We start from the raw sequence: 14,028 nt of genomic DNA on the forward strand, positions 1-14,028 counted from the left end.
TACCTTTTTGAGCATTTCGAACAATATAGCGAAGATTTCGGCACGAATGTTTGCCTTGAGCTCAATGACCTGAGGATTGCTCCCGTACACTTTGCTCTTCAAATAATATCACAAAAAGAAGTCCATAGGAGTAAAATCTGGAGATCTGGGTGGCTAATCAATGTCCTCTTATTGACATCAGGCGTCCAGGGAATTTTCGTGGCAGAAACTAAATGAATTGCGTTTCATAAATCTCCTGTGGATTCTCTGCTCCCCAATTGCGGCAATTTTGCTTATTAACACCGCCAAAAAATGTGAAATAAGCCTCGTTGGTCATCAAAAATAGCTTCCAAAAATCAGATTCAGTGAAAACCAATCAAGTGGCGAAATGGCGACTTAGCGAGACTTTTCAGTTCTTAGAGACGGTCTCTTTTTACTTAGACGGTTTAGTACGAGCACCAAGGCAATTTTAGATTTAGGGTTGAAAATATTTGAACATTATTTTCAACTTTGATGATGAATTTTGTTATAACTTCATGAATGTAGACAAAAATAAGAATAAAATTTTTCGATATCGGCCTTGGTTTTCGAAAAATCGAAAGCTAAATAATTGAACAAAATTTTCAATTTTCGATATATTGAAAATTATTCCAGATATCAAAAATTTTTTTCTTACTTTTCGTCTATATTTTCAAGTTATAACATAATTCAACATTAAAATTGAAAATATATATTTTTTTAAATTTGTGTCCCCACTACCGATCTCGTACATTCTTAATCGGACACAACGGTTTTTTTTTAATTTACACCATCCATCTAACGTTTTCCCATAAAACCAATGTTAAATATGTCTAATTTTGAAGTCATTTATTTATTTAAATAATTTTACAACCCCCCCCCTTAAAATTTTAAGAATTGATTTAGACTTAGTCCAACTTTATATAAAAAAATCAAGCTTTTATCTTCACTAGTTAAAGTTATTAAGTTTATGTTTACATACCGACCACTAAAGATAGCGCATCCTGTATAAGTGCTAACATCTTACTGAACAACTCCGTATCTATAAGCACCAAGCAGATCGAAATTCAATAGAAATATTTCACAATTTTTCGTCTGGGCAACACAAGAGAAAAATAAAAAAAAATTTAAAAAAAAAAAAAACGAAAGAAAATATCACAATTAAATGTTCCCTGTTCCCGATGTAAAAAATGAAAAATTATTTGATGGTCCAAAATTTAATGGTGTTTTTGGACTATTACAAGCGTATAAAAAATCATCGGATGACGGTGATGTCCTATGTAAGTTCGGTTCAGATGCTGAACGATGAATTTTTGGTAAATTTCGTATTAAACCCTCCAACGAGACTAAAATCTGTCGGAATAATGGACGATCATCACGATTAAATTTAATACAATCTTCAACTAAACGTTTTAACGCTTTCGGTGCATCCGATCGTATTTTATCTAAATCAGGTCGTAAATAACCACGTCCCACCATAAATAAGATTTGATCTTTGTTGTTTATGTTCGTGTATGGTAATTGGCCGGTTAGCAATTCATATTGGACCATACCGAATGCGTAGACATCCGATTGAAAACTGTACGGGTTACCAATTGACATACGTATCACTTCGGGAGCCATCCATAGAATTGATCCGGATGGTTGATGGGACGATGTAGAATCAGACCAACCAGTTTTCGCTGTTGCTAGACCAAAATCACCTATTTTCACTGTCATGTCGTCATGTAAAAATATGTTGTTTGACTTCAAATCGCGATGGATGATACTTTTCGCATGTAAGTAATCCATACCTGCAAACAAATTTCAGAAATTAAAATCAAATAAGATAAATTTTTTATGCCTATGAAGAATTTCGAATAAATCCTTTTTACTTTGTCACATAATTGAAGTAAAGGACTTAACTCGATTGCTTTGCACCTAAACCTACAACTTACACTTAAATACAGCCCATGTACCTTCCCTAAAAGTACAACGCGAATTTTGAGGGTATGATCGAAGTCACGGACACGATTGAAAGCAAATAAAGATATACAGAGTGCTTTTTTAAGTTGACAACTCGAAAAATAACATATCGATAAAAATGTTTCAAACGAAAAATCCTGGGTGTGTGGGCGCACATCTTACGCAGACATTAAACTTAACCTAGGATTTCAAGCTCAATGAAAAGCTCATCCTATTCCATAATTGGTAATCGAAAGATGAAAACTTTAAATTAGAAAGTTGTTATTGATTAAAAAGTAACATTTTTTGTTTGAATTATTTTTCTGCAAACCGTACAGTTTAGACAAAAATGGACTGAAAAGTTTTACCCAAAATTGTTTTTTCGTACAAAATTGTTATTTCGCAAAATTGTTTCTGCGTAATCTAGGCACTCTTTGAAAGAAATTTTCCCATAAATCCAATAAAATGGTTTGTTTTTCTATAAAAACCATTATTGTTGAAATTGAATGAAGAGACGCACAAAAAGCTAGTTTTTTGCTATTAATTTCTGTCTAAACTATTCGATTTACAAAAAAATGTTTCAAACAAAAAATTTTTGCGTTTTTATAAAGAACAACTGTCTAATTTAAAGCGTTCATCTTATGTTTGCCAGTTATGAATAAGAGTGAGATTATAATTGAACCTGAAAACTTAAGTCAAATTCGATGCCGGTATAACATGTGAGCCTTTGAAACTAACATTTTTCGTTTGAAGCATGTTCTTCGATTAAATTTATTGAGTTTCAAGCATATGTCTACTTAAATAAAACATCCTGTATAAATCGGCAGTTGCAAACAGGACCATGTTTAACGTGGGTATATAAGGACAACGAAGCCCATTTTCGTGTGTAAAACGTGATTTGACAGATAGAGCACCCCATTTTTTATGTCTATGGTTATGTCATTAGTGACATACAGAAAAGAGGAAATACTCTGTCAGGAAATACAAAATATTTTATTATTAATTAAGTTTAACGTTTATTTATTGGATAAGTTTTTCGGCTTAATTAATGTGCTAATTAGATAATTATTAAATGGCGTTACCGCATTTCGTATCATTTTTTAAACTGCCTACGGGCGGAAAATTTCTTAATCCGCCTCCGGGTTGATCACTGAGTATTTTATTGAATTTTATATGAAATTTGGAAGTTATTAAGCTTTTAGCCCATGAAAATAATAAGTGAAATTTACAAAATTAAAAAAAACTCCGATAAATTTTTCGGCTACGGAACCCTAAACTCTCATTTGAAACATAGCTAAGAACACTTTCCATTAAATTACCTTTCAAACAAAACCAAAAAAATCAAAATCGGTTCATCCGTTTGGGCGCTTCGATGGCACAGACAGACAGACACACACACATAGCCAACAAACTTATAACAACCCCTTTTTTAGTTCGGAGGTTTAAAAAAAAACATGCTTACCTTGAGCGATTTGCCTAGCGATTTCAATCACCATCAACAACTCAAATTTATTCTCATAAACATGCAAATGTTTATATAAACTTGAACTTTCGCACCATTGTGTAACGATCGCAAGTTCTGGCTTGCTCACACATCCCATAAATAACAAAATATTTACATGTCGTGTCTTCCGTAACACACTCACTTCATTCTTGAACGCTTGTAATTGAGCTTGTGTAGGATTCTTAACATTCAACGTCTTCACTGCAACGGGCCCATGCCAATGTGCTTTGTACACAGTTCCAAACGACCCGGAACCAATACGTGGACCTAATAGAATTTCATCGGCTGGTATTTCCCAATCTTCAATACTTTCACGTGGACCTAACAACGGTTTACTTTCGTCTGCACTACGTGCACGAGGTCGTCGAGTTTTATTTGATGTTTTTGGTGATTGATTTGTGCTCCGTGTATGCTGTGGTAATGTTTCATCACTTGTTTTTCGTGAACTATTTGCACTGCCATGTTTGCTAGATCCAGTTGGTGTACTGGCCGGTGTGTAGTCACCACCTTCAACGGTGTTAGCACCTGGATAACGTGATGATGAAGATGTGCCACGATCATTGTTACTTGGATTTCTAGCTAAATTTACACAGACATTCGGTGCGGAACTCGATCGATCACCGTGCGCTAGGCTTCGTGGATGTCGGACAGGTCGATTTGATACTGGCACATGTAAACTATTCGGTGATGGTTGTTCGGCTAATAATGCTTGATAATATCTATCCACTAAATGATCCTGAAAATATTTTATTTCATTAACATACAAATTATAAAATCCGAAAGAAATTTGAGAATTTTTTGTAGAACATCATACATTTGAGTTAGGTAAATCTACCGGATTTTGATAATCAATTCGGAAAATTTTGGGAGAAGAGCAATTATTTCTTTCGTTGTAAAAAACAGGGTTTGAAACAATTTATCTCTACATTGTTTTCTTTGGTGACGATTTCTTGAATAACTCTGCTTCTATTGATCGGATTGAGGCGATTAAAAAAAAGAATTGTTTATTATGAATTTCTGCATCCATATTGCCTGCTTAAACTCAAGAAAACACTAGTAACCTCATATTTACAATTTTTTTTTTTTTTTTTTTTGACGACTTTTCGAAAAATTAAGGAATTGAGTTGAAATTCTGGAAAAGGATCTAACTTATGATCATAAAAAAGTGTGGTTAATTTTATCCCGGTAGATAACATCAATTTTGAGAAAAACGACTCGTACAGATCAGGCAAATCATTGGAATTTAACTTTTTTTTTTGCAGGTTTTTTTTCAAAACCTGCAATTTTCAAATGCAATTGATTTAGAAAATTGGTGTAAAATATTCCTAGAGTTTTCATTTATTATCTTTGAAAAAATTTTTCGAAGTCGACGTTGGTCGTGTTCCGATCGACCAATCGAAATTACCTTCTAGACATTACTAAACTTTTATCATTAGGAATAATTTGATATAAAAATTTTGTATTATTTATATAGAATAAAAAAATTTTTCTTCCCGTTGTGTCCAAGTTTTTCCGATGAACCCATCGTAATAAGGTCTTATAGTTATTCAATCAGTATATAATAAAGAATGCATTTATTACAAAATGCGCGGGTCAGACGCCAAAAAATTTTCAGTTATAAAAAAATTTTTCGAAGTCGATTTGGTCGTGTTCCGATCGACCAATCGCAATTCCTTTCTAGATATTACTAAAGTGCATCATTAGAGATAATTTTATATGAAAATTTCGGATTTCAAAACAAAATTACGTAAATTTTTTTAATACTTTATTAAATACACGGAGAATTTTTTTTTCTTATTTTTAGTTATTAACTAGTCGGAACTATAACTACACCGTACAGAGAATTTCGTATAAACATGAGAGGAGAATAAATTTGTCTGCTAGCTTCTGTTCACTTAATTTTATTGCAAGAATAGTGATAAAAACGAAAAATCGAAATTAAACGAGTTCAAAAAAGCCAATAGCGAGATTTTCTAGGATTTTGGTTATGTTTTAGAGGGTGGAATGCTTCGTCGCTTAAATTGGAATATTTTAACTGAACTTCTACATCAATTAGCAATAATTGAAGAAAATAGGTGTAAATATATTTACCTGATGACACAGTGCTGGAACACCACTAAAACATCGCTGATGAAAACGATAACCACACGTACGACAATAGAATCCTTGGAACAATAATCGTCGACAACATTCACAAAACGCTAACGAAAAGAATGTCTTTCGCACAAAATTATGTGATATACTTGTGGCAACCGGAAACCGATCCAATATTTTAACCGTAATCTCACAACAATCTAACGTTGATATATCAATGTCCCATGGTATTCGTAAACCACAATCACGTTCATCACCCCGATACACACTACACATCTGCCATGTTAAATTACGTAGCTTCATTGGTTTTGCTAATGCCTTCTTTAGACTCATGCCAGCACGTACTTGGACCATGGTACGTTGTTGATTTGGTAGATGGGCACGTAAAAATAACTTTTGAGAACCACTCATGTCCATTTCATTGTTTGATGTTGTATCGCTTGCACCCTTCAAAATGGAAACAAATTTTTTTTAAATTTAATTTTGTTTTCCCACTTTACAAATCATGTTTAAAGATAAGGCTTATTAGGAAGCCGTCATAAGTTACAGTGGGGTAAATATCAGCATCTTCTCAGATAGTCAGGCCGCTCTTCGGATTTCAATCGAGGATACTCTCTGAATGCTTCGGGAACTGAATAACACAGTTAGGCTAATCTGGTACCGGGCCACTTTAGCGTTAAATAGAAGTGAAGCAGCGGACTCCTTGGCACAAGAAGGGTCGTTCCAAACGCCCCTGAACCCTTCATTTTCATAGCAAGAAGTTCCGTAATTTACCGAATCGATTTTTGTGTGGCGTCTGTCCAGGATCCTATAACTACCCTGTATATATGAAAAATATATATCAAGGTATACTAAATTTAGTCCCAAGTTTTTAGTGCTTAGAAATATTGATGATACGAAACAAAATTGTAGTATAGTTGTTCATAAAATCAACTAATTAGTCCAGTACCGGTTGTCTGTCCGTATAACTCAAAAACGAAGAGATATTGGGCTAAAACTTTTGAGTTCGTAAATGAGCAACATGAGTCAATTGGGTCTTGGGTTCGTAGGACCCATCTTGTAAACCGTTAGAGCTAGAACAAAAGTTTAAATGTAAAAAATGTTCCTTATAAAAAAATTAACAATTTTTGTTTTAAACATTTTTTTCGTAAACATTTAAAATAGGGTAGAAAAATTATATAATATGTATACAGATATTGCATAAATTTTAAATTTATACGTTACATATATTATGTATGTGTTTGTTTATTACTATATCCACTGGGGAAGTAGAAAAAAGATATTCTTATTACTTTGTGTGTAAGAGTGACCATCTTTCTTAACGAAATCAACACTGTCTATGCATGGTATTTCAACAATTAACGCAGTCTATTGTTTGTTTTCACTTGAGGCCGTCACATTAAGATACCAGACTTTATGGCTATTCGAAAGGATTCTGTAAAATACTTATGGGGAATAGTTCTTCGGATAAAAAGGATAATTTACAAAAAATGAAAGTTACGAAAATCCAGTTTAATTTACTATTCACTCATCATGTGATATATTGGACTATATTTTAAGAACTATGCATTTAATCATCATGTGAATCTGAATTTCAGATTTTTGGATCAAAATTACATCATAAAAAGAATTCTAGCGAAATTGCAAATGGAATTTTTGTTTGTTTCAGAATTTGATAAAACTCGGTATATAGAGTTATTTTGATCTATAAAATTCGAAAATATAGTTTATTTGACGATTGGTAGACTATTTTTTATGGTATCAATAGAAATTCTAGATGAAGTATCAGATTTTGAAGAGTATTTGATGATACTTCGAGAATTATCCATTTAGTCATCAAATGATCTGGATTTTCGGGTCTTCTTTACCCAATAAATTATAAAAGTTGAGGCAACAAATGTTTTGAATTTCTTGGAATCTTGGCTTGGTTGGTGTATTTTATTCATAAGACTACGTAATATAGGTAAAGTTTAGGCTAGGTACTATAATTCTAAGATGATTTTTAACGACACATTATGTAAAATTGACGATATAACAAATTAATTTGCATTTTGCAATCTTTTGAAACGTAGTACCGATAATACCCATAAAATTCTAAAAAAATTGACGATAAAATTCCAAATATGTTGGTAACATCGAAAAAAAAGCATACAAAGTTGCTTGTAATTTAGAAAAAAATCATTGCATAAGGTGATAAAACCATGATAAACATACAAATTTATTTTATTGCCAATCATATTCCCTAAAAAATACCCATTTTATGGCAAGTGAAATTTACAAAATTTTAAAAATCCCTGACTAATGCAGTTTTTCCCGAGTAATTCTCAAGCGATGCGTTTTGTGAGACGATCAAAAACTATATTCATTAAACTCTCTCGATAAAAAAAAAACTTATCCAGGTAAGTTGTTACAAAAATCGTAAAACCATCCAAACTTTAATTGTTCTTAAATAAAAAAGAAGATAAAAACTGGTAAAACGATACTTTCTGAGAGTCTAATCATTAAATACACTCTTTTAAGAATGAATGTCGAAACTCCAATTCAAAACAAACAAAAAATGACAGTTCACAAATGACCGCAACTGTTGAAGATGATTAATGCCAGAACTATAATTTACATTTTGAAAGCACATAGAAAAATTAAAAAAAAAAGGTACCTTAGTATCTAAATCAGTAAAGCGTGTTTCTTCGCTAACTCTTCTCTTTTTCCGTCGAGTAATTCGATCCATTAATTTCTGTTCCTTAATTTTTAATTCATGTAATTTATCAGTTAGATCACGGTACTCTTCCAAGTACATGGTCGGTGGATTTTGTTCGCCAGCAAAGCGATCATTTAACGCATCAACATTTTCACGCGTTAACGATATTATTGTTCGGATATTTTTTAATTCACCTTCAAGTGGATTCTCATCGTCACCGTCACTATTTTCCACCGATGACATACTTGAACTGCTCGAACTTGTTGGTAATGATAATGTTGGAATAATGCCATTTATTTTTCTGGATGTGTTTGTTGTTATGTCAAAATCCCATATCACTGCCATTTTTTTTTACACAACAGAAGAGTGGAGTCCACAATATGCAAGAAAGACTACATACAAAAATTCTTTTGAGTCAAACGACATAGACACTTTACTTTCAACACACTCTCTGACTGTGGCAGTGTAGCTGTCTGTGTCTACTAGTCATCTACTAGTACTCTAGTGTCTGAACTGACTCAAACTACAGTCAAATTCACTTATAAGGACAACTTACTACGAGACCTACAAGGGTGGATGTGTGTCCCTTATATTCGATTGAGTTCCAGGTTCCAAGGCTGTTATTTCGCTCTCGGAAATTCACCGCCAAGTCATTTCATCCTCGGAAATTACTGCCTAACTAACGTATCACCAGACCAATCACGGCTATGTATTTCAATTACAGGGCGAACACACTTAAGGTAGTACCTACACGAAAGTGATATTTCAAGAATTTCTCAAAACTCAGAATATAAAATATTTAATTCATAATACACATGCTGTTAAAATTATAAGATGATTTACCATGTCATACATGAGATATTAGCAATTAAAAGTGACGCAATTTGTACGTGTACATGGGAGAAGCGTATAAAAATACACAAATTTACAAATATTATATTTATTTATCAATGAATAACGTTCACCATCTCTATGAAAAACTAATATAATGTAGAATACTATATTTAGAAAATATATAAAAAAAAATAAAAATTATTTACCATATAGTTTCGATAAAAAACTTAAATAAATAACTCGTTTTAGCGATGATTTTTTGTTTAGAGGATATAAAAACTAATGGTAAAGGTATATATCATAGTGTGTGTGTGTATACGTATAGAAGATATAATGGTGAGTAACTACAGTCTTGTGAAAATAATATATGGTATATGTATAATAGTCATAGCACAGTTAATGCGCTGAATGATAGTATTAGTCCTAAACTTTTTGACTGGACTGTCGCGGAGGAACTACCTTAATACAAGAGCCAAAGAACCGCAGCCGCAGACCTGTGTTAATTCAGCCCCGTTAACGGTATGGTCAACCCGTAGAGTATTTCTAGAGTCAATGTATCTACATACCGAATTTTATTAAAATATTTTTAGCCGTTTAGTCGTGAACAATATTGGTAAAGATATGTAGTCCGAGTGCCAAGGGAATTTTAGATTTAGGATTGAAATTATTTGTACCTTATTTTCAACTTTAATGATGAATTTTATTATAATTTCATTAATGTAGACGAAAAATAAAAATAAAGTTTTTCGATATCTGCCTTGGTTTTCGAAATATTGAAAGCTAAATAATTAAACAAAATTTTTAATTTTCAATATTTTGAAAATTTCCTAGATATCGAAAAATTTTATTCTTATTTTCGTCTTATATAGTCAAGTTATAACATAATTCACCATCAAAATAGAAAAAATCTATTTTTTTAAATTTGTGTTCCCACTACCGTGCTCAAACGTCCTTAATTAGTCCGACGCAGCGAGTTTTCGAGTTTTTTTGTTTTCAATAATTTATTAAGGTTTTAACTTTTATTTAAATAGTTTTTTTTATTTAATTTCCACCGACTAGTTTTAGAGAAATGTATAAAAACATATCATCCATCTACCGTCTTACCATAAAACCAATGTTAAATATGCCTACTTTTAAAGTCATTTATTTATTAAATAATCGGGGAACCACCTCCCCCTAATATTTTCAGAATTGTTTTAGACTTTCAGCCAACTTCATTTAGCCTTTTATCCAAAATTGCCCTGGCGCTGGTACATCCTTAAAAAAATAACAAAATAGAATACTCCAGTTAGCACTCTCGTTCACTTCTCACTAATTTTAAGACCCAAAATTAAGTTTTGTTTGCATATGATTTTTATTTGGATTCAGTCTAAACTTTTCCAACTCGGCGTTACAATCGATTCATCGTTATTAAAGATGTCACTATAATAGATTTTGACTGTAGTTATACAGAGATAGACAGACTCATTTCTGTTAGATTTATCATGTAGGGGTCTATCTGTCTCTTTAATGTTTTTATTTATTCGTTGCTTCAATTTGAGTTTATTCTTGTTTTCATTGAATTAACTCGACATACACCGAAACTTACGTCAATATTATTATTTACGTAAATTAAACTTTCGATTCAAATATTTCTTTAGTAGAAATTTTCTATACGTACCGTTTTTCATTCTTTAGTTAACAATTCGATATTCAATTAAAAAGTAAATTGAAATAGTTTTAAAAAAAGTATAACGATCAAGTCTGAGTTAAATTAATGCAATTAAGGGCTGTGTAGGTAAACTCAATACCTATATAAAAGCTTCGACGCCAATATTCTTTTTAGCATTCATGATTTTCGAAATTTAAGTCGATCGCTTATTGTTCTTACATGAGCGTACCAAGGAAATCCTCCCCTGGACTTAAAATTCATGACTTAAGCATGTTTGCTTAATATTTGTGTACCTATTTCAAAATACTGTTGAATTTTCGAAAGTTTTAAGCTAAAAATTACTGATGTATCTCCCGCTAGACCAAAATTTTCTGTTTTGAACGCCTCCTCGGACTAAAAGCTGTTATATATTTAAGGTTCTGTTGTCATCTGAACAAAAAAGGGTTACTCATTAAAAATTGAGAGACGATTGACTTTCAGGCGTTATAGACCTTTAAAAAACTTACTAGACTAGACTAGAGGTCTCAATTGCTTCCTTTTTCTGTGGCAGAGAATATGATCTGTTATTGGTAAAAATCGAAATTTATACTTACCTCGAATAATATACGAAAGAATAATCTATAAATTTTTTAACTTACAAGTCCTTGAGGCTTTCTTTTTTAACCCTATCCACACTCTTTGGCGGGGACATTCGCGGAGTATCCTCGCCAAAGTTAGCCGAACTGAAACACTCACCACCATACTCTCGCCATACTTCGCAAGTCTCTCATTGCTACGGTTGTAGGGTTTCTGGTCTCTCGACCTTTTTAATTTCTCGACCAGCATTTTTCGAGGAATTTTGAAATTTATAATAAAACAAAATGTTTTTTTTCAAATGATAGATGAGCTCAATCAAATGGTAAATTTTTAGTTACCACTTACCATAAATTGCCCTTATTCATTAACCAATAAACAATAAATTAAACAAACTATACTAGACTAGTCTGTTTTAAAAAGCAAAGAGTAGGGTAGTATTAAAATTATTGGATCCCTATCAGTTTCCAAATCTACAACAGTCTTTAGTTAAATAAAAAATAATTAGTAAAATTAAATCAACAAAATTACTAGTTTATATTTATATAACTATAAAAACTAAACAAACATTAGCTACCAAATGCCTTTTCCTTTATATTTATAAACTACTAGCAGATACCCGCCGCTGGGAAATTTCAACTTTTTTGATTGAATTTTTTTTTTAAATGACGTATTTTCATACAAACTTTTTTCCCGTGTTTCACTCCCTTAAGGATAGAATTTCAGAAAATCCTTTTTTTATCGGATGCCTACGTCATACAAAGAACACACCATCCAAGTTTCAGATTTCTAAGATCAGCGGTTTAGGCTGTGCCTTGATCCGTCAGCCAGCCATTTAGGACAAAGCTAATTAGTCCATTTTCGGTTTCTGCCCGTCTGTAGAAGTTTCGGCGCGCTAACTGGGCGTATCCCAGTGACCTGCCCCATCGGAGGGGGTGTTGTTAGGCGGTGCTTGGCACTGTCTGACCGTGGGGGTGTATCCGAGTGGATTGCAGGTGCCTCAAGTATGACAAATGCCGAACCAACTGTCTGTCCGTCTGTCTGTCGACACGATAACTCAAAAAAGAAAAAAGATGTCTAGTAAATTTTATAGCGTGCTCAGGACGTAAAAAGTGAGATCTAGTTCGTAAATTAGCAACATAGATCAACTGGATCTTGAGTTCATCCGTAGGATCCTGTAAACCGTTAGAGATAGAACAAAAGGTTGAATGTAAAAAATGGATCTTATAAAAAAATAAACAACTTTTGTTTTCAACATTTTTTCGTAAACATCGCTGTTTATCCTTAGGGACGCAAATTATATAGTATGTATTATATGGGAATATCGGTTTTGTGTGACTATCTTCATTTAAAATGACGTAAAAAACAAACGATTACGTTAGTAACACTGTCTATGGATGGTATTTCGAAAATTCACTTAGTCAATTGCTTGTTTTCTCTTGTTTTTAGTTACCTAGAGCACGGAATTGATTTCTCGAGTTCTCGAGGCTTGAGGTTTCTTTTGTCTCGATTAATGGTAAATTTCTTGAGCAGAACTTGTGCGAATTGAACTTCATAAATGACCACGGCAATGTGGAGTTGATTCTTGCCTGTACTCTCGTGGATGCCTCGTGTTGCCTTTGACTCGGGTAAAAAAAAAACGGTTTTTTACCGAAGTCGAAAAAGGCGAGACACCACAAGTATCACCCACACATTCTCGTCCCTCGCCCGACTTCGTGCTATATTTCGCAAAAGTGTGGGGAAAGGCTTTCTGGTGGCAAGGTTTTACAACGAATAATGAAAAATAAAAAACAAATGACAGTGGGTTAGAAAAATGATAAAGACTGTTTAAAACGGTTTTTTAAATTAATCATATTTTTGTTTTAAATTTATTTGAATTTATCTTTATACAAAAAAAAAAAAGAATATATATTTTAAACAGTGCTTGATTTCTTTTTTTTTGAAGATACAAAATGGCCTTTAAACTTTAAAATATATATATATAAAAGCAGGAGTAGTTTTCTTTTGTTTTAAAACATCAAGTAGGTCTAGGGGTCAACTGTAGTATTTGAGAGTTACTCCAGAACGTCTAGGAATTTAAAATGCTGTAACCAAAGTCGTGTCTAACAATTTTTTCCTTTACAAAAATTTTCTTTACCGGGGATTTCTATTTGTGTGGCCTAGACAATTTTTTAATGTGTGGTAAGCTTAAAATTGATTTGTTGAGGACGCAAAATTCATTTTGTTCGACAGTCAACAAAGACGGATTTCGGGAATTTTGTTCTTTTGAGTGTCGGACAAAATGATTTTTACGATTTTTATTTGTCTTCTTATTTGAAAACTACTCTCAAGGAATGTTCATAAATTATACATTTTCCAGCGAATAAAATTATACATTTCCCTGTTATAAAAATTTTTTTTAGCAAAGAAAAAGTTGTTAACCACCTTGGTAACAGTCCCCCAAATTTCCAGTTCTGAAATAACTACCAAATATTATACCTGACTTCTAAGTCTAAAATAATCGTGGTTATTTTTTTTTTTTTTGGAAATCTTAAAATAATTAGTCGTAAACACGATATAGTTTTCTTTTTTAATTAAATACACATAATTTCTTTGATTTTTTTTAAATAAACATGGGATGTTTCTGAGATATCCGAATCAAAAAAAATTTTTTTTTACTTGCCAAATTATTTGGCAACAAATATCAATTTTCTATATATACATAATTTTTTTTTTAAGGGGATAAAGTGTCGT

The 14,028-nt window shown here is 32.4% G+C and overlaps 1 protein-coding gene across 1 annotated transcript; it reads right to left on the minus strand.

Moving 5' to 3' along the window:
- Positions 1–879: 879 nt before the first annotated feature.
- On the minus strand, positions 880–8,700 carry LOC123291750 (raf homolog serine/threonine-protein kinase Raf). Its single transcript, XM_044872153.1, has 4 exons — positions 8,196–8,700; positions 5,537–5,986; positions 3,404–4,181; positions 880–1,790 (listed from the first exon to the last, which is right to left on the minus strand). Exons 1-4 carry the CDS (start codon positions 8,580–8,582, stop codon positions 1,159–1,161), a joined length of 2,247 nt encoding a protein of 748 aa, XP_044728088.1. The 5' UTR covers positions 8,583–8,700; the 3' UTR covers positions 880–1,158.
- Between the last annotated feature and the right edge of the window lie 5,328 nt (positions 8,701–14,028).

The sequence above is a fragment of the Chrysoperla carnea genome, chromosome 2 (genome assembly GCF_905475395.1).
Source record: "Chrysoperla carnea chromosome 2, inChrCarn1.1, whole genome shotgun sequence".
Classification (NCBI taxonomy): domain Eukaryota; kingdom Metazoa; phylum Arthropoda; class Insecta; order Neuroptera; family Chrysopidae; genus Chrysoperla; species Chrysoperla carnea.

Coding starts and splice junctions, on each gene's coding strand:
- LOC123291750 (XM_044872153.1), bottom strand. CDS start 8,582: ATGGCAGTGATATGGGATTTTGACATAACAACAAACACATCCAGAAAA. Junction 4,182..5,536: donor TTCCAGCACTGTGTCATCAG/GTAAATATATTT, acceptor AAATATTTTCAG/GATCATTTAGTGGATAGATA. Junction 1,791..3,403: donor CGCTAGGCAAATCGCTCAAG/GTAAGCATGTTT, acceptor ATTTGTTTGCAG/GTATGGATTACTTACATGCG.